Source organism: Atheta coriaria, unplaced genomic scaffold (assembly GCF_025399875.1).
Source record: "Atheta coriaria isolate IRGN ID8LTWV9N9 unplaced genomic scaffold, Caltech_Dcor_3.1 hic_scaffold_8_pilon, whole genome shotgun sequence".
NCBI classification, from domain to species: Eukaryota; Metazoa; Arthropoda; class Insecta; order Coleoptera; family Staphylinidae; genus Dalotia; species Dalotia coriaria.
This window is the reverse complement of record NW_027045450.1, coordinates 19,354-43,824: the sequence shown is the minus strand read 5'-3', so window position 1 is coordinate 43,824 and position 24,471 is coordinate 19,354. Positions and strand designations below refer to the sequence as shown.

General features: G+C 39.0%; 3 protein-coding genes across 4 annotated transcripts; 1 reads left to right on the top strand and 2 right to left on the bottom strand.

Annotated features, from left to right (window-relative positions):
* The first annotated feature begins 2,371 nt into the window (after positions 1 to 2,371).
* Positions 2,372 to 10,858, top strand: LOC135797040 (F-box/LRR-repeat protein 7-like). The gene is made up of 4 exons (XM_065309206.1): positions 2,372 to 2,630; positions 8,551 to 9,677; positions 9,742 to 9,921; positions 10,182 to 10,858. The coding sequence occupies exons 2-4, from the start codon at positions 8,564 to 8,566 to the stop codon at positions 10,715 to 10,717; spliced, it is 1,830 nt and encodes a 609-aa protein (XP_065165278.1). The 5' UTR covers positions 2,372 to 2,630; positions 8,551 to 8,563; the 3' UTR covers positions 10,718 to 10,858.
* Positions 10,859 to 10,947: 89 nt separating this feature from the next.
* On the bottom strand, positions 10,948 to 13,675 carry LOC135797042 (protein phosphatase 1J). The gene is made up of 2 exons (XM_065309207.1): positions 12,996 to 13,675; positions 10,948 to 12,882 (listed from the first exon to the last, which is right to left on the bottom strand). Exons 1-2 carry the CDS (start codon positions 13,422 to 13,424, stop codon positions 11,809 to 11,811), a joined length of 1,503 nt encoding a protein of 500 aa, XP_065165279.1. The 5' UTR covers positions 13,425 to 13,675; the 3' UTR covers positions 10,948 to 11,808.
* A 275-nt stretch (positions 13,676 to 13,950) lies between these two features.
* On the bottom strand, positions 13,951 to 15,703 carry LOC135797043 (protein shifted-like). 2 transcript variants are annotated; one of them, XM_065309209.1, is made up of 2 exons: positions 15,194 to 15,703; positions 13,951 to 15,111 (listed from the first exon to the last, which is right to left on the bottom strand). In XM_065309209.1, the coding sequence occupies exon 2, from the start codon at positions 15,101 to 15,103 to the stop codon at positions 14,207 to 14,209; it is 897 nt and encodes a 298-aa protein (XP_065165281.1). In that variant the 5' UTR covers positions 15,104 to 15,111; positions 15,194 to 15,703; the 3' UTR covers positions 13,951 to 14,206. The 2 variants fall into 2 exon arrangements, with proteins under 2 accessions (XP_065165281.1, XP_065165280.1); XM_065309208.1 differs by having other exon boundaries at positions 15,178 to 15,685.
* Between the last annotated feature and the right edge of the window lie 8,768 nt (positions 15,704 to 24,471).

The following is a 24,471-nucleotide window of genomic DNA, read 5'->3' as shown; positions in this document are numbered from 1 at the left end:
AAAAGTAGGAAGCGTTTAATTTGCGCAACAATTTTTCGTTCGACCAGAAAGGTAATAAGAAGGTCGAGGCGTGCCCGCCGGTGTCAGTTACACGATCTTTAGATATTCATGTTTCTAACTAACAATTTATAGTTAAACTTTTGTTTTACAAGCAGTGTACTTTGCATTTGCAATACGGAATCACTTAAAAAAAAACACTAAAAACAAAGAAACTTGTTTTCTTTTATTATATTTTTAATCCCAAATATAAATATTAGCAGTTTAATAATTCATTTCGTTAATGACACCGTTTAATTTCGAATAAAACGAAATTTTATGCGAATTTCGTGCGTTTTGTGTTTGATTAATACTCTAATAAGCCTAAATTTGGCCGATTCCTTGCAGTCGACATGAAAAGAAGGCGCTCATCGCTCCCAAGAGCGCACGAAATTGAATTTACGATCGGATTTTATGCCGACCAGAGAGTTTACTGCCGCTTTATTATAACGACTAAGCGCCTAAAATATTCACAGGCAACGCACACCGCATTGATTACAATTTACAAAACATTATTTGCTGCAAAATTAATTAATTAAAAAATATGAAATTAAATCAAAACCTACACAATTATTCTGTAAATAAACTCAATGTATATTTTAATTAAATCTTAAAATACGTATAATGAGTGTAGCTGACATAAATACGAATACTAATAACGATTATATGAAATTTATCGAATAAAATTGATTTGATTATAGTTGTCTTATTCTGATCACGCTCATATTTCTCAATTACGTCGTGTTGTGGTAGTTTTGCGTTGATGCCTGTCTCAGAGTCGTCAGCGAAGTGACTTGCATCGGATGTGACGTCATGCGCGTCTTTTTTTGCGGTGCACTGGTGAAAAATGACGCTGTGCGTCGGGCATGAATCAAAACGCCAATGCGCCCGACTGTCACTGACAATTACGCGTCGTTCTCGCGCTGATTGGATCTAATTTGATTAGTGGCTTCGTGTAAACGCAGTTTACAAACAAGGGGACGCTGCCAGCTACAAACGAATGAAGAGGGAATACAATCACAGCGGAAATATAGGGTGGCAATTCTTTAAACAGTTAAATGCATAAGGGGTTGCATATTTTTGACCGTTTAGATTTTTCGTAATAATATTAAGTAATTATATTGAATTTATAAGATTTTTTGGTTTATTTTTGGACATTTTGAGGGTAAAACAGGGCTAATTGATTCGATCGATTGTAAACGATGTCCTAATCGTAATTTATTGCCAATTACGTGAAAACTAAGTGCGTCCACTTCGTAGTGGTATCACTAAATTCTAATCGAATTCGAATTCTCAGACGCTCATTCGGAAAGTGGCTGTGTGACACATCGTAGACGCAATTGGCATTCAGTGCTTAGATTCAGTAATTAGAATTTATCTCCCGATACTAACGAAATAAACAATTCAAAAAATGAAATTTATGATTGGCGTTTATTGGAATTTAAAGTATTATTATCAAAACCTACGGAGATAAAAAAGTTAATGATGAATTTGAAGATGCAAAGCAAAAGATGCAGATAAAAATTTTCGAAGATTGTAAGATAGCTCGGTTGACTAATGACGACTCATCGCGACATGGCGTGGACACAAAGGAGAACGCACTGCGAGGATATTTCGAGAACGACATTCGTTACATTTCGAGCATTCCATTCGATGAGTATCGTTCAAGAAATATCTCTTCAGCTTCAGGTGCTTCGATCATCATAATTCCTCAACAAAATACAAACTTGCTTTCAATCGTTGGAGAATTTTTGGTCTTAAATTTTCCAAGCGTGCCTATAGTTGGAAATAGTAGATAATCATAAATACAAAAACTAATTTCAAGAGGAGACTACGATGAGTACGACGCTCAGCTATCGTCGTGGTTATTATTATTGTCACGGCGTCGCAAAAAGCCTGCCCGCAAGCCACACGTACACAAACATATTATACTTAAGTATATAGAAATAGAAAACTATGAAATTGTATTTTATTGCAGACAACTAAAGTACCAACAACAGAAAATGTAAAATATCCAGAGTTGTATTAATAATAAAAATAAATTTTATCATAATTTTTTTATTTTCTGTTGCTGTTAAGTTTAGTACTTATAGTTAGTTATATTGAGACTTCTCTTTTCGGCTCGCACGCTCTTTTGTTCGATTCTCTCCTTCTCTACGCTTAGAGTTCTTCAGTTCTCTCTTCGTGAGGGTCTGACTGTCGCTTTCTGATCGTCGAAGCGTCTCTCTCGCGCCTCTTGTTCACCTGGGCTGAGCAGCGTACACCTGGTGAGCACCGCGACATACCAAAGCAAACGTTGAGGCCGTAGCGGCTGCGAAGAGGGAGAGGTCGACTTAAGTCTTCAGTCGAGTTGAGTCAGTCCACGACGCGCAACGCGCTTTGCGCAACGCAAGCTCCGGAGCTTTTTGGATACCGTTACGAAAAATATCGTGAATATTGTTTATTTTCATCAAGTTAATCATAAACCATTGAAAATACTTTAAAAAGGTTTATTATTAAAGTGCCATGGATTTATTAACAATAGTTGATCAAAGTGATTGTGAGCAAATGGCTTAAGTCATGGATGCGCGCGTATATTATCACAAATGACAAAAGTAAGTAACTTTAAAGCACGCGAAGATTGAAGAAGAGTTATGCTTGGCATGTGAAGTTTGTTTAGTCGGTTAATGTGAGTTGAGTCAAGTTGACTCAAGTGGTGTCAAATCAAACAAGTGCTGGAATTATTGGGATGTTATAAAATATTAAAACGCTGCGAGATATGTTAGGTTAGAGACGAGCACGACGTCAATTGGTCGTCGACCTTCCGCGCAGCGTGCGCTGGCCGAGACTCGACTCGCCCGCCGGGGCCCGACTTCCACGAGGAGGAGAGGATGCGCGTCGAGCTTAAGAAGTTTAATCCCTCCGCATGCGCTGACGAATTAGACTTTGGCACGAACGTGCAATTTTCAAATTGATTTCGTTCACATCGCGCAATAATTTATGAACGCATTTCGAATGATTGAAAGTTAACGTGTGTTTTTTGTTATGTTTTTGTACTCTTGGAGATAATTAGAAGAGGGACAAATTGTAAGTTGGTAGCGGATGCGCAAGATTCGCTGCTTGACGTTAATTCGCCGCGGTCACGTCAACCGCTTGGCGCGCGCATCGAGATTAAATAAGATTAAGCACCTAATCGTTTAATTGGTGGACGAATCATCGAAGCGAGTGAATAATTCATGAGTTCGTTAGCATCGTATTCACGAAAGAATGCGAGCGCTCGCAAAACAATTTACCAACTCGAGAAATTAGGCGGTGAGGAATTCGACGAATTTATGAATAGAAAAACGACTCAAATCTTTGCCAATTAGTTGAAAATATTACCTAATAGTTGTATTCTTTTTAAATTTATCGATGATTATACGTTAATTTGCTTCTAATTGGGTATAAATAAATAAACATACTAAATCCCAGCGTTGTGGGACGTTTTTCGAAGCGCTTTCAAGAATAAACAACAAATAATAACAAAAAACGATTTCATCTCCGTGCAGCGAGTATTTCTTTTCACGGCTCGAGGCTCGCATGCATACCTCACATTTATGCCCCTCATTCTTTGCTTCTTCTTCGCGTGGATGTGGATGCACGTGGACGATACGGCATGTCCGAGAAGCGCTTCGAGCGGTCGACGCCGACGAGGCCGCGAAGAAGCCGAAGAAGAGTTGCTATCGCGCTGTGCGCGACTCGCGCGTCGGCGATACGCTCCGGGTGCTTCCATCGTCTGCACATCGCTTCCATCGCTTCTTCGTTCCCCGAGCGGACAGGAGATATCAAACGCAGATAGTCGAATTATTGTGATTATATAATTATATAACGTATATAACGCGTTTCGGAATTAAGCCGAGCGCGACTATTCAACAATGAAACGAAAAAAAGTTGAGAAATTTATCTTTTAAGTCAAAAGACTATTTTAATTAGAGCGCAATGCATTTATGCTCCGCCCAGGCACTTAGGAGTTATAAGTGTGCTGCGCATGCGCAATCAACATATGAAAAGAGCAAATTTTATTTTTTTGTGTTTAAAATCGTATTTTTTAAATAAAACAGTAAAAATTTCACTGAAAACAATATTTTTAAAAGCGAAAGTATTAAATTTGAGCTGCGCATGCGCTGTTTTCATGTAGGCGGAGCAAAAATCATAATTTTTGTTAAGAAATTCTATTTAGACGTAAATAACAAGTTTATAGCATTGAATTTGTGAAGAATTTTTTAATTTAAAATAGAATCGAGTAAATTACAGCCGGGACGCGTCACGTACGCGCAGTTTGTCATTTATTCTCGATTCAATATCTGTAATTTGTGGCGCGTCCTTAAGTAAATATATGAGATATGAGTCAATTTGTCACGGCGCAGCGCATACGAAATAAATAAATTCCCCATCTTAATGGACGCATTTTCTCGCCGCGTGAAGCCTTCGTCCGGACGACTGCGCCGTCGTCCTCTGCACTAAACGGTCGCGCATTTTTGTACATCGCACGATTGTCCGACTTCGTAGACCGCTGCGCGCTTTTTATTTATATTTCGAAAAAGTCGGATCACGCCGTGCGCTCCCAGGGCGACACTTGTGTTCGTTTAATTGAATGCGTTTTTAGAATTTCAATTTTCAACAATGCACGTATAATAAACTTACTTTATAGTACGAGTGCGTTGCGCATGCGTAGTAAAAGATGTGGGCGGAGCAAATGTGTAATTTTTGTCTAAAATTATGACGATTTGCATGTGTTAGCAATAATGAATCGCGGATTTGCAGCGCTTGGTGTTGAATCAAAAATGTTTATGATGATTACGGTCGGACGCCGATTGCGATTATGATTATTACGCTGGGAAATGTCGCTCTCTCGGCCGCGGCGCGCGCAACATATTAATTTGAAGCGATTGCAATTTGCAGGACGCGCGTTTGTCGCTCGTTTGACGGACGCCTGCGTCGCTTAATGCGCACGCCGTGTCTTCGCCGTGCGACCGCGAAGAACAGCGAATATAATATCGCCGTGCGTGTGTCCTTAAGTGCGCGCCGCGCCGGCGATGTATATATATTTTATATTATGGCTGCGCGTGCATGACGCGCCTCGCTCTGCGCCGCAACCGCTGAGAAGAGATATAAACGCGCGCGACTTTCACATTCGAGATTCGATGTTATTGAAAGGCGACTTCCAGTCGGCGAGCGAGACATGGCACATTCGTGCCAATGCAGAGTGCAGAGGCGTACTTGCAACAAATACATATTTCACTAAACACCGGCCGCCATAGTTATTACGCATGCGCACTAATCATATTATTCGCTTCTTGCGCGTTTCCAGCTTGAATTTCTACTTTTATTCGAAAAGTCTAGACAGATAGCCTTGTCTGTCATGTCGCCGATGTATTTTCCCGTAGTTGTCGTCTACGATTCAACAATTACAAGAAATAAACGCGAGACGCGCGAAAACTTGTCGCGCTTGTCGTGTTCTGCGCGCAACAGTCTCGATTTCGGTCTCGATTTTCTATCATTGCGAGACGTCGATGGCGCGCGCGGCTTTACGACGCCCGGGTTTATTATATTTCGCGGCGGAATGCAAACCTACATTTTATTATCCTTATACGCTCGCGCGCAACTCGTAGTCCTCGCTCTCGCAAGGCACGTGATGCAGCAACGCGCAAAATTGTAAATGCGCTCGCCGACTCACGGCGCAAATGTAAATGCTTCGTGTCGTGTCGCCTGCGTTGTTGCAACAATAACGCTAACAAGGTGAATGTACAACACAACCCGCGCTAAAACTACCACTAGCTGTTTATATAGCTCAAAAGTTAGGTTATACCATACAAATTTTGTTAACACCATTAATAATCGAATCGTAATAAACAAAACAATGCATGCAATGTATTATGCTACGCCCAAGACACTTAGGAGTTAAAAGTGTGTTGCGCATGCGTATTTAACATGTGTTAGGGTGAAATTGCTTTTTTTACGCCAAAAAGTATTAAATTATTAATTTAAATTTAATTAAGATTGCTCATGCGCAGTTGACATGTGGGCGGAGCAAATATCATAATTTTCCCTAAGAAAATCTATTAAAATGTAAACAACAAGCTTTTAGCTTTGAATTTGTGAAGAATTTGTTACATAAAAATAGAATTGAGTTTAATTAACTGAATTTTCAATGAAACCCATGGTAAAACTACCTACCACTATCTTTTTTACAGCACAAAAGTTAGGTTATGTCGTCAAAACTGTATAAAACTATGTTGGCGCCACGAAAATTGCCTAATAATCAACTCGTAACAAACAAAAAACTGGTATTCAACAATTAGAAATCTGAATCGAAGTTTTTTTCCTCGATTTGCATAATTCCAAGATCGAAAACATTAAAAACCGCACGAAAAATTAGTTTCGTTCGAAATTCCGCCGATTAAAAACTGTGTTGTTCATATTCCATGCTCTGAAGAACATGTCAAAACACAACGAAATTCACCAGCGTTAATCCCTAATCGAGCTCATTAAATTAACAGACACTGTAATTATGTTTATCGCTAACTGCGCGCATTGTGCGCGCGCGCTCCGAGCGCAAACCAGGTGGCTGGCGATCGCCGCCGACGATAAAAATATAGACGTCGAATAATAAACATGTAAGAGATGTACGCTGTAAGTACGAAAAAAAAATCATAAAAAAATATATAAGGCGCAGGAAATTATCGGACGGATTCTATCATAATTATACTAATTTTCAAACTGTTTAAAAGATGTGTTTATGCGCGATATATTTACTTATCGCGTTTATTAAATCAGATCGTAATCTTCTAGCATAAAAATGCGCGTTTTGAATAAGTTATTGGAGTGCGCTGATGTTATTTCGCACCCAGAGGGTTTAAAAATACCATAAACAATTAGTTTCAGGCAAAGTTTAAATCTGAAAGCACTTAAAACACATCAAATAAATAGTTGTGTTATCTTAATGCGTTCGTGTGAAGTTAATGTTAGGCAACACAATTTACATTAACGGCCATTTTGTTCGCGCGTCGCTTTTTCAACACACAGTATAGCCGATTGTGGATTTAAAGAGATTCGCGCGGACGCGATTTGAAATAACTGTGAATCGTCGCGCAGAATGCGCATTTTTCGCCGACGTGACTTCTTCGACGGAACAAGGAATTTGCACGATTACGAATGTATATTAGTGTCATACATTATCGGGCCCCGGCCCCGTCGTCGATCAGGCGCACGGGCACACGAACGCTCGCGCTTAATCTTTCTCCGATGGCATTTCGTGCCTTTCCTTGCTCTGCGAGTTATTGCAGTTGTGCGGAGACTTAATTCGAGACTCGCCGCTTATTCTAACGGCCAGCTGCCATTCAGCGCGGACTTTTCTAGCCGATGGCCTCATAATCAAATCATTACAAAAAAATTCAATCACAAAAACATCGAAAACAATAAATTGTTACCATTTTTACCACTTAGAAGATATATTTTAAACACACGCGAGTCAAAGATAAAGAAGTGAGGATCGAAAACCGGAAGCTATAAAGAGTAATCATGGGGTGGTGCCCGTGCTGCGGTAATAACAAGTAGCGATTGGAAACTAATAAAACGCGAGCGTAAAACGCCAACCGCTGCTCTTCTGATGATGACGGCGGAATGGCAGCGACGGCAGCAATGTGTGGTAACGATGAAAGCCAGTCTCCGGCGCGCACACATCCCGCGAAGAGATTTCAAGAAGAAGGACGCCGCGCAGCGCGCACAACCAAACATTACGGACGCAATTAATTAGGCACGCAGGTAGCACGGTGGCGAACGTGTAATTAATAAGTTTACAACGCTTCATTAATCAATTAGTGACGAAATCTAAGTGGATTTCTACATATTTACACTCACACTAGTCATACAAGTCATACACCTTAAGAATATCGCGGAGATTTTCGAAAAAAATCGAAGTAAAAAGCGTAATGCGTTTGAAACGAGCGATGCGCATGCCGTACGTTCCACAAATCTGCAGCATTACAGTTTAATTACTGCTAATTAACAAAATTAGTTCGCGTTAAATTTCCTACACAACAAAATACTTCTTAGAAATCAAGATATATAAGTTTTTCTTTAATTTTTTTTTTCAATTTTTTAGGTTTTTAACCTCAAAATTTTATGATTTTACAAGATAGTTAGGTTATATTTGTCACAACACCCTGTAAGTGCTTTAAAAATGTCACCGTAGATACAAAACAAGCAAAAAATGATAAAATGTGCAAAGAAACAAGTACTGAATGTTTTTCCCGAAAGAATTTCTTTGCGGACATGGGGATCCCAACGTTTTCTACATTTTTCCAGCGAAAAACACTTAGCGCAAGTCATGCGACGATTAATGCGCGCCGCTTATGGACGAAAACAACGGTTTCGTTTTATCTTTAAGCAATTTCTCTGGCATCTTAATGATTTCGTAATGTTCATTAAACTTTCAACATTGCCGTCACAATTGTCAGCGCCATATTGGATTATTTATTTATCTATGTGTTTCAGATTGAGTGATAAGATGAATAACACTTTGTTAGACCGCTTATCACCACGTCCTGCGTGTCCTTTGGTGCGTCTTGGTCGTACGACGCCATTGTTGGATAGTCAACAGCCATCGAGTTCCGGTTCACAAAATGACGACCCGGATGATTACTACATGCATAATCTCGACAAACGTAACCTTGAATTATACACGAGGAAAATCAATGATAGATTCTATGATTATAAAGAGACTTCGTTTCAAAGCACGACTACCACCACACAATCACAGGGTGGTAATCCTCGCAGTGGTGGTAAAAATTATTACAATCGTCCCGATGGTCCTTTGAATTCGTTATCGCTCAGCGCTGGTTTGGCTTACTGGGAGAGCTGCAAGAGCATGCAAAGTTCCGACTCTAGTCAAGAATGCTCTGAGTTCTTTGATGCGCGCATGCGTCATACTGGTAGACCAAAGAAACGCGAGAATTTCACCCCAAATTCCAAATCAAAAGGTGGTTTGACCTTGAGTAATGGAAATACAAATTTGAATGGGTCCCGTGTGAGTGGAAACAGTGACAGCGATTATCTGATGGACAGTTTTCTGAAACTAGGAAAGAATAGTCCTAGTTTAGACCAAGGATACCATACACTCGTTCCACCTAGTCCCGGTTGTTCCACTCCCAATATCTGGGACCGATGCGAAACTCAGCTGTACAGAGGGAAGTCACGTTTTCATGCAAGGAACAATTCATTTGATAGATTACAGGACGAATTGGTCATGAAAGTATTCTCTATGTTAAACAGTTACGAATTATCTATCTGTGCTAGAGTATGCAGGAGGTTTGATAGACTTGTATGGAAACCTGAATTGTGGAGGACTATAACTCTCGCAGGAGAGACCCTAAGTGGGGATAGAGCTGTTCGAGCAGTGTTGAGACAACTCTGTGGGCAGGGAACAACAGGTGCCTGTACCCAGGTAGAAAGGGTGCATATCACGGATGGTGCTAAGATTACAGATAAAGGAGTGACTCTACTTGCAAGGAGATGTCCAGAGATTACTCATTTGCAAATCACACAAACTGCTGGGGTTACTAATGCTTCTCTCAATGAGATTGTCAATAGATGTGGTAATTTGCAGCATTTAGATGTAACAGGTTAGTAGTATAGGTTATCTTTAGGTATTGTAATGGTTACTTATTTATTTTGTATGGTGTGTAGGATGTGTGCAAGTTACTTGTCTGATAAACATGATGGGACCTGATCCTCCAAAACGTCTTCAACTGCAATATCTAGACCTTACCGACTGTGCTACTCTACAGGACAATGGATTACGGATTATTGTGAGGAACTGTCCTCTACTGGCGTATCTATATTTGAGGAGATGTACGGATATTACAGGTAAATACAAATTGCACCAATGCTCAACCCCCACCACAATTTCTAGGTACTCGTAGCGCGTTTACCGCACACAAACAACAACATACACTCACGCCTTCCCCTATCACATTTCGCAGATATTCAAGGCCAGCATACAGGACACTCCGCGCCATTTCCCTTTAGAGTCTTGGTTCCGCTTGGAACGCGATCCCTCTACTTCTACCATTCCTTCACTCATGTTGCAATTGACTTATATTTATATCGCATTTTATATATTCCAGATGCTGGTCTTAAATTCGTCCCGTCATTTTGTTCTGGTCTACGGGAGCTTTCCGTCAGCGACTGCACAAACATCACAGATTTCGGCCTCTATGAGCTAGCCAAATTAGGTGCTACCCTCCGATACCTTAGTGTTGCAAAATGCGACCAAGTAAGCGATGCTGGTCTGAAAGTCGTCGCACGTCGGTGCTACAAACTGCGATATCTCAACGTGCGTGGCTGTGAAGCAGTTTCAGACGACGCCATTACAGTCCTCGCAAGGTCCTGCACCCGCTTACGTGCACTAGACATAGGTAAATGCGATGTGAGTGATGCCGGACTACGAGCACTTGCTGAAAGCTGTCCAAATCTAAAGAAACTAAGCCTTAGAAACTGTGATCTCGTCACGGATAGGGGCGTACAAGCAATTGCGTATTACTGTAGAGGTTTACAACAATTAAACATTCAGGACTGTCAAATTTCATTGGATGGTTATCGTGCCGTCAAGAAATACTGCAAACGATGCATAATTGAACATACAAATCCCGGATTCTTTTAGCACAGCTTGCGAAATTGTTCGTATTGGTGGTTATTAAGATTTGCCATGTTGTTTTCGTATTTATTCTGTAAATAACTGTATATTAATTATTGTGCATATTATTAAATAGGAATAATGACATAAAAGCAATTATATATTTTATGCCTTGCCTTAATTTTTTTCACGCACCTTCATAACCTCAAACGGACGCTGTTAAAGGTTCATCACGTGGAAAAATGATTGAACATTACTTCGTTAATAAATACTTTAATGATCAGGCTTAAAATGAAGAAGTTTACCACAACAGTTAGTCAATTTTCATATTTCATGCGTGAATTATCAAAATACAAGGTTCCATCGTTAAATATTTCACCGTTATCTCATTAATCTCGCCGAGTTTATCTTATTCTAGAAAATATACAAATATTATGTACTTAAACATGTACATTGCGAATTTACAAGAATATCTATCGTGTTTAGTCATCAAATCAAACGAAACCCCTGTGGGAAATCATTTGTTTTAGGTTTTCTAGATAAACGTTTATTTTTTTTTTGTTTTGTTTTTCAAACGTGTGTTGAGGTATAATGTATTTGCACATGATTTAGCTGGCGCTCGCGTCATTTGTTTTCCTATACAAGGTATTTTTCTAATCGTACATAATTAACCTACGCTACTAATTGTTCTATGTGATAAGAGTATAAAATAGGAGGAAAAAATCGAAAGGAATAAAATTTATAGTAATACTTAAAGTCTCTGTGGAATGATATCACTTTACAGACGGATAAAACTTTAAAAGCTTTGAATAAATACAATAATGAGTAGCACAAATGAAAAGATAAATAAAATAAATTGCACTTCTAGAAAATTAAAAATAAAGTTAAACGCAAATAATTTCATTTGATTTTAAGTACAATTACTTACTGCATAGATGAATTGGTATAAACCAACTCAACTAAAACTTTGTGCAGAAATATTTTTAAAATGCAGCACCGGTGGAAATAAAAAGTTAAAAATCCAAGTTTTGAACAAATTCTGGACTGGAATCGAAAATTGCAAAAGCTACGATGAAAACAAAAGCAAATTTCCTAACTTTGACCCAATCTCATTGAGATTACAACAACGTCAACGGCGTCACCTCCTGCCCGTCAATATCAATCAACTCATTCGAGGAAGAACTGAGCGACAGCGGATGTGTTGTATCCGACATTGACTCATCCGAAGCTGTAGATCCGTTCGCTTCGCTTTTCTCCTCAATTTGCATCATACTCCCAGCGCCCAAAGGGACCACAAACACGGTTATGTCATCCATGGATGCCGTGGATTGATTCTTGAGCAGCCACATCCCCGACGCATTGTCGCGTTTGCCTCGCGCGTTGCCAACCAATGACAAAGCCGTATAAACATGCGCATTGCGTGCATCAACCGAGTGATTCTCACGTTGTTGTTTACACACAGCTAGCACATCGTTTACGTCCATGGCGTCCCACATTCCATCACTACCCATGACAAAGACGGCGTCATCTTCCAGTTCAGCCAGTGAATGGACTTTTACTTCGGGTACACAGGAAAGTAAAGGTTTTATGGGGAGTTTACAAAGATTTGCGGTTAGGTCAAAATCGCCAAAACCTCTCGCCACGCCAATCGTGCCCATTATTCGACTACGTCTGCCTACACCCATTACAAGCGGTAAAAGTAAGTCTTCAGATGTTAGTGTCTTCAGTGACCATCCAGACATGTAAGGATCTTTGTACAGAACATTTTTACCTAGGTCGTGTTTTCCTGGCTTCTCTAGGAATTCTCGAACTGTGTAAAAATCGCCTAACAACGCGGTATTTGAAGCTGCCGTCTCGTAGATTCTGGTTTTATCGTAGTATGGAGAAAAATCATTGCTCATTGGAACAAAAGTGTCGCCATTGACAATTCCAGCACGGCAATCGCCAGCGTTGGCGACGTACAAGTCTCCTGAGATTATCAATGCAACGAGAGCAGTGCACCCGCCTGGATTGTAATAGTTGTACCTACTTTCCTTGATCACTTCGTCCATTTCACAGAAAGAGGTTTCCAAGCAGCCGATGATTAAATCTCGTACGCTGACGGTTTTTTTGTTGGGGTCATTGATGTACTTCGAGGTGTTTTCAATGTTGATGGCGGCAAGGATGTAATCTTGAGCGTCTACTAATTTTTGCTGCATAAACATGAAATTTCTTAATAAATAACACAAATTTCACAAGAAATTGTTGATTTCTGAAGTAATCATCTACAATTTTCAGTGGAAATTGGTTTAAAATGTCAACTTACATGTAAAATATGATGTAATTGTTTGCTGGCATCCAAGGCAGCTCCAAACCCAGCATGCCCATCAAATATTGCATAGTATGAATAGTGTAGGTCATCTTTTCCTTGTGACTTCTCACACCTTAGTGTGCCTTTATACACTTGAGCCATATCCTCATTATAAGTTGATTTTCCAGCATTGATACATTCTGCATAAGCTGCATTGTTCTCCAGTGAGTTTTGAGCCCCACTTGTTGACAAAATCAACCGGACTTTCTTATCCTTAGCAACTGATAGAGCCTCATTTGATGTGTGCAGAAACGCAGGACGAGAATATTCATGTTTATGTGGTAGATGATTGGTGCCTTGAATCATCGGTTGTATGTGTACATTGCAAGCATCTTCGAAGCCTTCCACCGCCCCAGAAACCACTTTTTTGAGTCTGTTGAACATTGTTTAGGGTTAACTACGACGAATTTTGTCTCGCTGCGCGCGATTTGGATTGGAAGCAGTGCTTGCTCGTTTATGCACGCATTCTGAGTTTAATGTGCATTGTGTGGTGTTATCTGCGCTTGCACTGCACTTATGAGTGTTGTTATAGCAGGAAAAACGTAAACGATGCAAACGAATACGAATCAACTGCCACTGACATCAAAACAGCTGTCGAGTTGACAACGAAAGTTTTAGACTTAAATACTGACCTGGATTATTAAACAAAGGAATCGTTTATGTTCAATAGTAAGTTAAAAAAAACTTAATAAACATTTATTTAGTTAATTTGTTTAAAATTCAAGGAAATGTTTGGGTTTTCTTTGATATTATTAGTGATTACAGTGATAAATATAATAAAAATCAAGGTTTATGCTAGGCAACCAAAAATACACATCAAGCAAAGTTTTTCAAAATGCGCTACAGATTCAGCCACGGATTCAGCAGTATATTTGCACAATCGACACAGATAAGACGTAAATCCATCGCGTATATCTAAATATTTATTTAAAATAAACTTACTCTAAACTTAAACAACACACTCTCTTGCAACAAACATAATATCATATAGTACAAACATTTATAAATGTGATATAGTGTAATCTAACTCTATTTATTCGTCGAACAGCTTTCTGATTGGCACGAAAAGAAATGGCTACGTAAAAAAATAAAGCATACTAGGAATTTCGAACACAGTCTTATGTAAATGTACGGGTAAAGCGATTAAGATGCGTTAACAAGCAGCTCTACTTCATGCTCATGTGATGGCACAACCTTCCGTACCAGCCTGGCTCACAAATGCACGTGTGATCCACGCACGTGCCATGTTTACACGCCAGATCACAAACACTTCTGTGCGCCATTGCTCTGCCGATTTCGCAATGATCGCCACCGAAACCCTCGGGGCATTTACACTTGTTAACACCACGACACTTTCCGCCATTGTGGCAAGCAATAATACACTTCGAATATTCACAGTGTAAACCGTAGAAACCCTTGGGACATTCACAAGTGTCTTTCTGGACGCATTTACCGCCATTGAGACATTTTTCTCCACAAATCCCACCTTCGCAATGCCTACCTTGAAAGCCTGGTGGGCAACTACACACACCAGGTGAAGTACAGTTACCTCCATTGAGACACTGCGGATAACAAAGCGCTGTGCGACAATGCTGCCCCATATAACCCTCAGGACATTGACAAATCTTCTCGTGGTTACACCAACCACGATTGGCACAGGTCTTATCGCATTCTGGGTCGGGTCCGCGTTGGGAACACTCCTTCCTGAGGTTTAACCGAAGTGGAGTGCCATTTAACGGACGACCTTTCCTACTCTCAATCAATAATCCAATACTGAATGTAGCTATACCAGAACTGTTACCAATACAAGGTAAAAGTATACTGAATTCTTTAGGGCGACGTGGAACCCTCCCACGGGTCTTGATAGAAATAACCGGGGCTTCCAAAATGTCTTCATCGTACGACTGCAGCCGGTCAAAGTGATAATAATACTTTTTCAGCCCAGCTTTCCAGGTGAAATTCACGTAGCCCACTTCAGCGGGTATCACTGGCATCTGTTTATCAAAATTAGGGTCCAGGATGTACGGTAAGACATTTCCGTTGAAAATCGCATACACGTCCATTACTTTTCCTAGAAATGCAAAAATTATCTTAATTATATTATAATTACGCATTAAATTTCAAGTTTTCGACCTACCACTAAACATCCTGACCTGATTCTCATCGATCCAAAGCGCCAGATCGCCATTATTCCTCGCATCATTCTTGAGATCATTCCTGGCCAAAGCGATCCCCGCGATAATCAGCAGAAGATAAGACACGCACATTGTGTGAAGTGTGACTGAGACGAAGTCTTGATATAGAATGCGGTACCTCCTTCCGCGATCAGCACGCGGCAACGACTGCGATTTTCATTTTCGCCGCTCGCACTCTCCGCCCGAATAGCATCACCCGCATCCTAACCACGTAAAAGCAAGCAAATAAAAGCGTTAAAGCGCTTGCAACAAACCGCAAATCACACAAATCCAAACAAATTGATCGCTTTTCTAAATTTGCCCACGCTGACTGTGTGCGATTTACGCGTAAAACGCTTTTTACGACTGTTTATCTAATGCAACATGCGATGCGTGAAGGTCGAATGAAAGCGTCGACGTGCGCCCGCGCCAGCTACTGAAACCGAACTGAGCTATTCAGCAAAATTGACAAAGCGAGCTTTCAAAGCTGCGCGCAGCGCATGTGTGCAGTCGGGTTGCTTTTTCGAGTGAAGAAGCGTCGAACAGACACTCGACCCGACACCAACACCAATGACTTCTGAAAACGTGTACGCTATAGCCGAACGCGGAGAGACGAAGAAAACAAGATAAAACTGGTGGTAAGGTGGCAAGTTGCCACTGCACAACCGGTAGCTCGCTTTTGATGGCATCTTGTCGAGTTTGCACAACGTGCAAAGACTCCAAACGAGATCCAATCAAGAACTGCATTGTTAAGTCGTAGAAACTACTCAAAAACTTACCTAATACATAACGCACAGGTAGAGAAATATTTTCAAGATATATTAAACTATTAATTGTACTCAAAGATAATTCATCGTAAAAAGTGTTGAGAAAATCGTAAAATATTATTATTACAAAATATTGACTGCTATAAAAACATCAACATTTAATTAAATCATCAGTTTGGTAATAAAAGAGGTGTCCTACCTTCGTTTCTGATCTGGATATTGATGGCTTGTCTCACTCTCTATAGAAATGTGTTTGACTTTCTCAGCAGTCAAATGGTATGTTTCTATTCCTTAAAACTTTTTATAGTTGTATATATCACTAATAGCAAATATCCACTGCAATTTTTCTTTTCGTGTCTTGGCTATCATCTAGATAACACGTTGAGGACGGCGTGTACCACCGGTGGTACACGGCTCATTTGAAACGAGCGTCGTTCGGCTAACTCGCGGCTAAGTCGTGGTCGTCACTTGCCATCTCAGTTTGCACATAGTTTCGGTCGCACTCTAAAGATAAAGGCATTCATTACAAAGAAAATAAATAAATGGCGACGCAACTGCAAAAACAATCGCTTTTTGATACAGCAATGCATAACCACCAGTGGCGCACAGCAGAATTAATTAGACGGAGTTGAAAATGCTCAAACGCCGCCCGATGCGACAGACACCCAAAAACCGCGCCGTTCTCAACGTGTTAGGGTATAATTGTTGATATAGGTTAAGTTACATAAATTCAAGGCGTTTAATTTACAGTAAGAGTATTTTCATAAACATTTAATATAAAAGAATTGCCGGACTTGCTCAATTTCATTCTTCAACGGGTAAATCTCCTGAACTTCAATTTTCTCATTACAATTGTAGAAGAGAAGCCACTCGTTGAGCAAAACCACAAAGTACTTACGATTCCCATAGAAGAGCGCGAATATCATCGATTCTTTGCAATGAAGCAAACCGGATTAGAATGAATTTAACTCACTCACTAACGCATCTATCAAACGCGTAAAAATATGTATAAATATTAAACTTTTGTTTTCTTGTGGTAAAATAATTCTAAATTATTATTTTTATACGAACAATCATTTATTTTATTTTCATCCTGAACATTGCTTGCTGTCGAATAGAAAACTTTCTCTGAATGATGTTTGGCATCAGGGCAGACATTTAACCGGCATCATGGATTTCTTGCATATATTTGTTTAGTTATTCGTGTTTGTTATCTGTATTGCTTCACGCAATTGCTGATTAAGAGATTAAGAGATTTAACGTTTTTGTTTTTAAATCGACATTTGAAGAAGTTCGCAGGACATTTTTGTGTAAATAATCGTAGACTTCTATAATACACAATAAACAAATATTAGAGTTACAACTTTTATCAGTGTACTTGCAATTTATCAGTATCCGCATTCGTGATATTAGTTTTTGCATTCTGTGTGTTTTTCATGTCAAAAATGTCACCGCTGGTGATTACTGCAAATATCTAATATTTTGATGCATGAATAGTTAGGAATTACACATGCCATTGAATACCATACGTAAACTAAACATAAAAATCATTCTATTGCGGATTTAATCCCAAAAAACGATTAAATATTTTATTTTTTGGTTTGCAATAGTTGGAAAATATCTCCTTCTGCTTTTTTGCTCTTTATTCAATGCTTTATAAAAAGTGTTACAGTGATCGGATTTAGTTCAAATATGCGCCGTTTTGTTCGATAATCTGTTTCCATCTAGACGGCAACTTCATAATACCTCTCTCGTAGAAGCCCCCCTCCTTATTTGCGAAGAACTCGGACAGCCACTTTTCACAAGCCTCTTTTGAGTTCAACTTTACACAATCAAGGGCATTCGCCATGGACAGGAACAGGTGGTAATCACTTGGCGCTATGTCCGGGCTATATGATGGATGCAATAAAACCTCCCATTCGAGCTCCCGTAGCTTCTGACGAGTCATCAACGAAGTGTGTGGTCTGGCGTTGTCCTGGTGGAACACTACACCCTTCCTGTTGGCCAATTCTGGACGCTTCTGGTCGATTGCCTGCTTCAAGCGGTCCAGTTGTTCACAGTAGATGGTAGAATTAAGCGTCTGGCCATATGGGAGCAGCTCATAGTGGATGATTCCCTTCCAATCCCACCAAACACACAGCAAAACCTTCCTGGCCGTCAATCCCGGCTTGGTCACTATTTGGGACGATTCACCGGCCTTCAACCACGACCGTTTTCGCTTGATATTGTCGTATGTGATCCATTTTTCGTCGCCAGTCACCATCCGCTTCAAGAATGGGTCGAGTTCGTTCCGTTTCAGCAGCATATCGCAGGCGTTGATTCGGTCCAGAAGGTTTTTTTGCGTCAAATCATGCGGCACCCAAACCTCAAGCTTTTTTTTGTATCCAGCCGTCTCCAGATGGTTTAAAATGGTTTGGTGACTAACTTCCATCTCCTGGGCGATGTCACGAGATGCCACATGCCGGTCTAACTCGATGTATTCCATGATTTTATCGGTATTTGTCGTCACAGGTCTTCCGCCGGCTGGCTTATCCATGGTGTCGTTTTCACCGGCTCTGAATCGTCGAAACCATTCCTCCGTGGTTCGAAGTGAGAGAGCACCATCCCCCAAAACACCATTAATCTCACGGAACGTTTCTCTAGCGGATTTGCCTTTAACGAAGGAAAACTTTAAAATAGCGCGAATTTCGGCGTTAGTGAACTCCATGTTTACACGTCTATAACTGTTGAACGCAATATCCAAACTAATTACCTTAGGAAATTTCTTCCTTTTACCATGCTCTCTTCGACGTTTGCGCGCGAGCATAAAAGCATATATATCGCAGAACAATTCACCCCCAAAACTTTAATGTAACTGATTTGTTGCAGCGTGAGAGTTAGGGCTTCGCACGATACCGAGATTTTTCTTGTATCGTCTCGTTCTCGTGTCGGAAAAGCGAGACGATACCGAGACGAGACGTGTTTCAGTCCGAGTCTCGTTTTTGGTCTCGTTAAATTTTTTTATGAAGTTGTTATTAGAAAAATGAGAAAAGGTCCAATATATGACCATCTGTGAAATATTTCTTTTGTATATTCAAAAGAACAAGTCAGTAACCGAATATCATGACATTTTTGACTTTTTGAAAGTTTTATGAACATTTGGTCTTTGTTTACACATCCGGAGACATATTTTTGTGTTTTTCTGTACTTCTTGAAGCAAAGATATTATATACATTTGGGTAAATTAGGAATTGTAGACGTGCGCCGCTTACTTTCAACATCAATCAACTCGATTATTGTACCCTAGTGTACATTAACGTTTATAAATTTGAAACATTAAAAAATATATTTTCAATTAAAAGTGATGCAATCATAAATTAATATTTTAAATTATGTATGTATTTTTGGACATTTTTGTACAATAAAAGCAATTAGCAATTAATCTTAGCAATCTCACTGAGAGTTAAAGTTGTACCCGCACTCGCGTTGCGTTTCTCGTCACAAATTGACAAGGTCAAAAAATTAGATATTTCAATATTTATAACATTTTATCAATCGTATTAACTGAATTATTTGAATTATTTAAATCTACGAAAATTGCTCGCACACTACTTTAGTCACGGGCATTATCTACGAGGCGGAGTTTGCATCTGCGCATTTATCAACGGTGCAGCACCAGACCATGTAAAATGCCATGCGCAGTCAAGACAAGCCAGTCATACAAGACAGAGTAGTCGCTGTTGCTGCAAGTGTCGTTGAGGCACGACAGTTATAACCTTACATTTCCTAGTAGTATACGAGCGAAATTCGAAGATTTAAAATACAAAAATTTCAATATAAAATCATAAACGTGGAAATAGAAAAAAGAGCGTAAACATCACACGGCTAAACGTTGTTAAAGGAAACTTCGTTTAGCCACTTGATACTTAATACAGTGGAGTCCCGGTAATCCGACAATCACTTTGCAGGGCAGTGTCGGATGAGCGAATTTGCCGGATTATAGAAAAGTGCCTAAGACCCCTTACGGTCCGGAATTTTTTTCAAAAAAGTACCTTGTAATCCAACAAATTACAAATCCTAAAGTACACACATATGACATATGACAATGTCGGATTACAAGGTGTACCGGATCAAGCCGGGTCCGGATTACCGGGATTCCACTGTATACCTACTATTAATGTATTAAGTTTAGTTTATTTAGGTTAGAAATTAAAAACCTATAGGGTATTTTAGAAGTATGTAATCAGTTTAAATTCAGATATAAACATAAGAATCGGTTTTTTGATTAAAAAACGACATTTTCTGAATTTTAGTCAAATTTAAGTCAATTCCGGTAATAATTAAAAATGATGTATTTTTTGCTTTAAAACGCTAACATAAGCACACATATTACATATTAAATATTAGGTATATTTTTTTATCTTACCGTTGCGAACTGTATTTGTTGATAAAGGTTACAAGTGTTGTAGTAGTTGAGTAAATAAATAAATCTGTAAACTTATTTTTGTTCAAGAATAAAATTTAAAAATTAAGTGTTTCCATTCTTCTTCTTCTTCTTCTTCTTCTAATTACCTTGTCCGGTCCCCCTGATGTTGGCGATCATTTTGGCAAATTCCTGGCAATCTTCTGCCTATTCAAAAAAGTTGTTTGGTCCTCTAAATCCCTGTTCATTGGCAGATGTTGCTTAGTCAGGACATTTGTTTTCAACCGATTCCTCGGCGGTTTTCAATTTTTCCTTTTATTATTAGGTGGAATAGGGTGTATTTCACCTTGCAAGACATGTCTCAGATAGCTTATTTTTCTGAGTTTAATTGTGGTTAGAAGTTCGCGGTCTGTGTTTGCTCTTTGAAGCAATTCGTTGTTAGTGGTTTTACTTATCCACGTAATTCTGAGCCACATTTCGAAGGCTTCTATGCGATTCATGCTGCCAACTTTAATGGTCTTGCTTCCATCCCGTATAGTAGTATAAGCCATATATAGCATTTATCATTCTCAGACGTAGTTTGAGGTTTATGCAAAAAAAGTTCTCATTTTGTTAAATGCAGTTCTGACATATTCGATCCGACATTATATTTCAGTATTTGATTTTATTCGCCCTTTCAAGTTGGACATTTCCAATGTATGGGGATGCGACCGGATGATTTTGACGGCTAAAAATCATAAATTTAGTTTTAAACATGTTGATGTTCAATCTTGTTTAATTCCCAATTGTACCGATTTTGTCTAAGAGCAGTTAAAGGTCTTCGATAATGACTGTGTCATCTGCGTATTTGATCGTATTACAACATACGCCGTTAATTTTGATGCCAACTTCAAGTTCGTCTAGTGCTTGCTTAAAGATTCTGTCTGCGTATAGATTGAAGAGAAGCGGAAAATCTTCAGTGCCTCTGTTGTTAGATGGCCCATTGTAATTTTAGCTTTTTGTTGCCAGTATAGGATCTTGATAATTTGTACATCAATGTTGTCCAGTTCAATGTCCTGTAAAGTCTGTAGTAATCGGTTATGTTGTACCCTATCGAACACTTTTTCATAATCGATAAAGCATGCGAATACGACTTTCCTCTAATCTCGGCACTTTTGAAGTAGTATATTATATCCAAAACGTGCCTTCCTTGTCCCAAATGCTTTGCTGAAACCGAGTTATGAATCAAGTGAAATCGTTTTAATACTTTTGAAAGACTTAGCCATCTAATCTCCGTATGGTAAGGAATATCACTAAAATCACATTCAATTTCGTTCAAAAAGTTTACGAATTGACGGTGGTTTAATGCTCGTCCACGGATAAAATTAACAACCTTTGTTACAAGTGATATCACGTGCTTTAGTTTCAGAACCTTTTTACAAAGTGTTTCTTGGTGTAAAATACAATGTAAAAAAATTATTTCTTTTCCTGGAGTGCACTTTATGTCATCACTTATTCTTTTTAACAATCCAATGTTTTTTCCTGTAAAACTGGGACATCCATCGGTTGTAATATTGACAATTTTGTCCCACTTAACATTTTGTTTTTCCAGTACTTCTTGGATCGCCGTAAAAAAGTCTTCGCCAGTGGTGGTGCCTTTCATAGGACATGTAGAAAGTAATTCCTCGATAATTTCAAATCGATCATTTATACCTCGAATGAAAATTAGAAGTTGACTCGTATCGGTAATATCACACGACTCGTCTAAAGCCAGTGCATAATAAGTGCAGTTTTCCAATTTTAATTTCAATTGATCACACAAGTTATGTGAAATATTATTTATACGTCTTACAATTGTTCTTCGTGAGAGACTAATTTTTTCAAGAGTAGTTTTTTATCAGGAATTAATAATTCGGCAACATCTAACAAACACTCCTTAAAAAATTCTCCATCAGAAAATGTTTTGCCTTGTTTCGCAATTTTATGTGCAACAATGTATCCAGCTTTTGTTAAAGCTTTATCTGTCTCTGACAGGCTTTTGAAAGTATTTTGTTGTTTAGTTAAACCATTTTTTAATTTCTCTGCTTCAACTTTCATTTGCTCTGGCGAAAATAATTTATATTTATCGAAATGATTTGTTGAAAAGTGCCGTTTTAAATTATATTCCTTAAAAACGGAAATAGTTTTATTACAAACCAAACATACGGCTTTATCTTGTATATTTGTAATTAAATATTTGAAGGTCCAATTATCATTAAAACTGCGGCCTTCGCCATCAATTTTTCTCTTCTTTAATTGGCTCATTTTATGGGCTGTAATAAATTAAAATTCTATTCATTACAAAAAAAATAATTTGCTATCTTTTTTGAAATACCTTATAAAAGTCCAAAATCTAAGGAAATATTGTTCGAATTGTTCTCTAGCTCACAGCACACTAATAAACAACCACGATGCACGTACGCACCTACCCGTGGCTCATGAAACACTAAAATAGTTTTAACTTTTCAACCACGTGTGTGCACGTGTGCGTCGGCGACCGCAGTCGCCGCGTTCGTCTCTCAAAGTCGCTCAAAGTATCAGGTTGCACACGATTGAAATGCACGTTTAGCTTGCGAAGTTCTCCATCTCACCCTTTAAATGTCTTTTGTCTTTGTCTGGCATTCACAATCATCATCATCTTTGCTCAAAGTTTTTCTACACCGCAATCTCGTCACACTGCTTGCACAATTTTTCATTTATGCCGCGGGCCAACTTTAACATCGTAACGGGCCGGATTAGGCCCGCGGGCCGGCAGTTGCCCATCGCTGATCTAGATCATCCTCGCACTTTTGTCTGATTCGACCGTGGATTACTCGCAGAAATCACTTCAACATGAGGCTCATTTGCTTTGTTTCTTTGGGATTGATATAAATATTGACATTAACCACGATATATTTTGTTCAATAACCTTACTATTAGGTCGATTTTGTATTCTTCAGTAAGTTTAATCAACTCTATAAAGACTTCGTCAGGTCCTATTAATTTCCAAGGTTTTGAAATCGCTATCATGTGTAATACCTCAGATTTTAGAACGTCGGGTTCCATCGTCCTCGAATAGTTTCGAAACGTGCGTTTCCCAAACGTTCTTAATTTCTGATTCGTTTAGTATAGGCCTATTGCGGTCATCTAAGATTGTCACGGGTACATGTCGTTTATTTATGCCAGCAACTTCCGTAATCAGTCTGTGCATGTTTAATATGACGTGTTTAGCGATTAAATCTTCGATTTCTTTGCACTTCATGACCATCCACTGTGCTCTTGCAGTTTTTATTTCTCTACGTATTTTGCATTGTATAATGTCATATCTTGTGCTGTTGTTTTTCAGTAATTTGCATTCTTCCATCTTGTTGAGTATTGGATTAGTCATCCATCTCTTCTTCTTACCGCCTTTTCCTTTCCATTTCTTTTCGCCTTAGGTGTTGGGTGTTAGTTTCCCTGACAGTGTTTTTGATGAGGACCCACTGAGCATTTGTATCATCTTTGGATCTTGCTATTTGTCTTAGTTTACCGATGAGGGATTTTGTGTCCATGTCTTTTACAGTTTCATCTTGTAACGTGGACGTGTCGATAGGTTTTGTAGCGATATGTCTCTCTATTTTTTAAGCCTTACTTTTATGTCCGCTATGAGTGGGTTATGGTCTGATCCAATGTTCGCACCTGGGTAATTCTGTATTTTCTTGATACAGTTTCACTGTTTGTTGATTAATTAATCTGATTTTTAATCGGGTATCCGTCTCGGAGTGATGTCCACGTGTACAGGTGGCGATTTGGTAATTTAAACCAGTTGTTGAGAGAGTTTTAGTCCATTTGTACTAAGTTTACTGATAAATCGACAATTGTTTGGCCGGTGAGGACAACGTCAGGAAAGAATAATCGACTAAAACTCACCCAGTTAAAATCCATTTATAACTTAAAACATGTTGTTTTGCTATATTATTGATTTTCAAAATTTCTATATTGTTAAAATTGTATTAAACATTTATTTTGGTTTTATTTAATTATTATTCCAATTGCAAGTATAGTATAGTTGTGATGTGCAAGAAAATATAAAGAGTGCGATTTTGCATTGT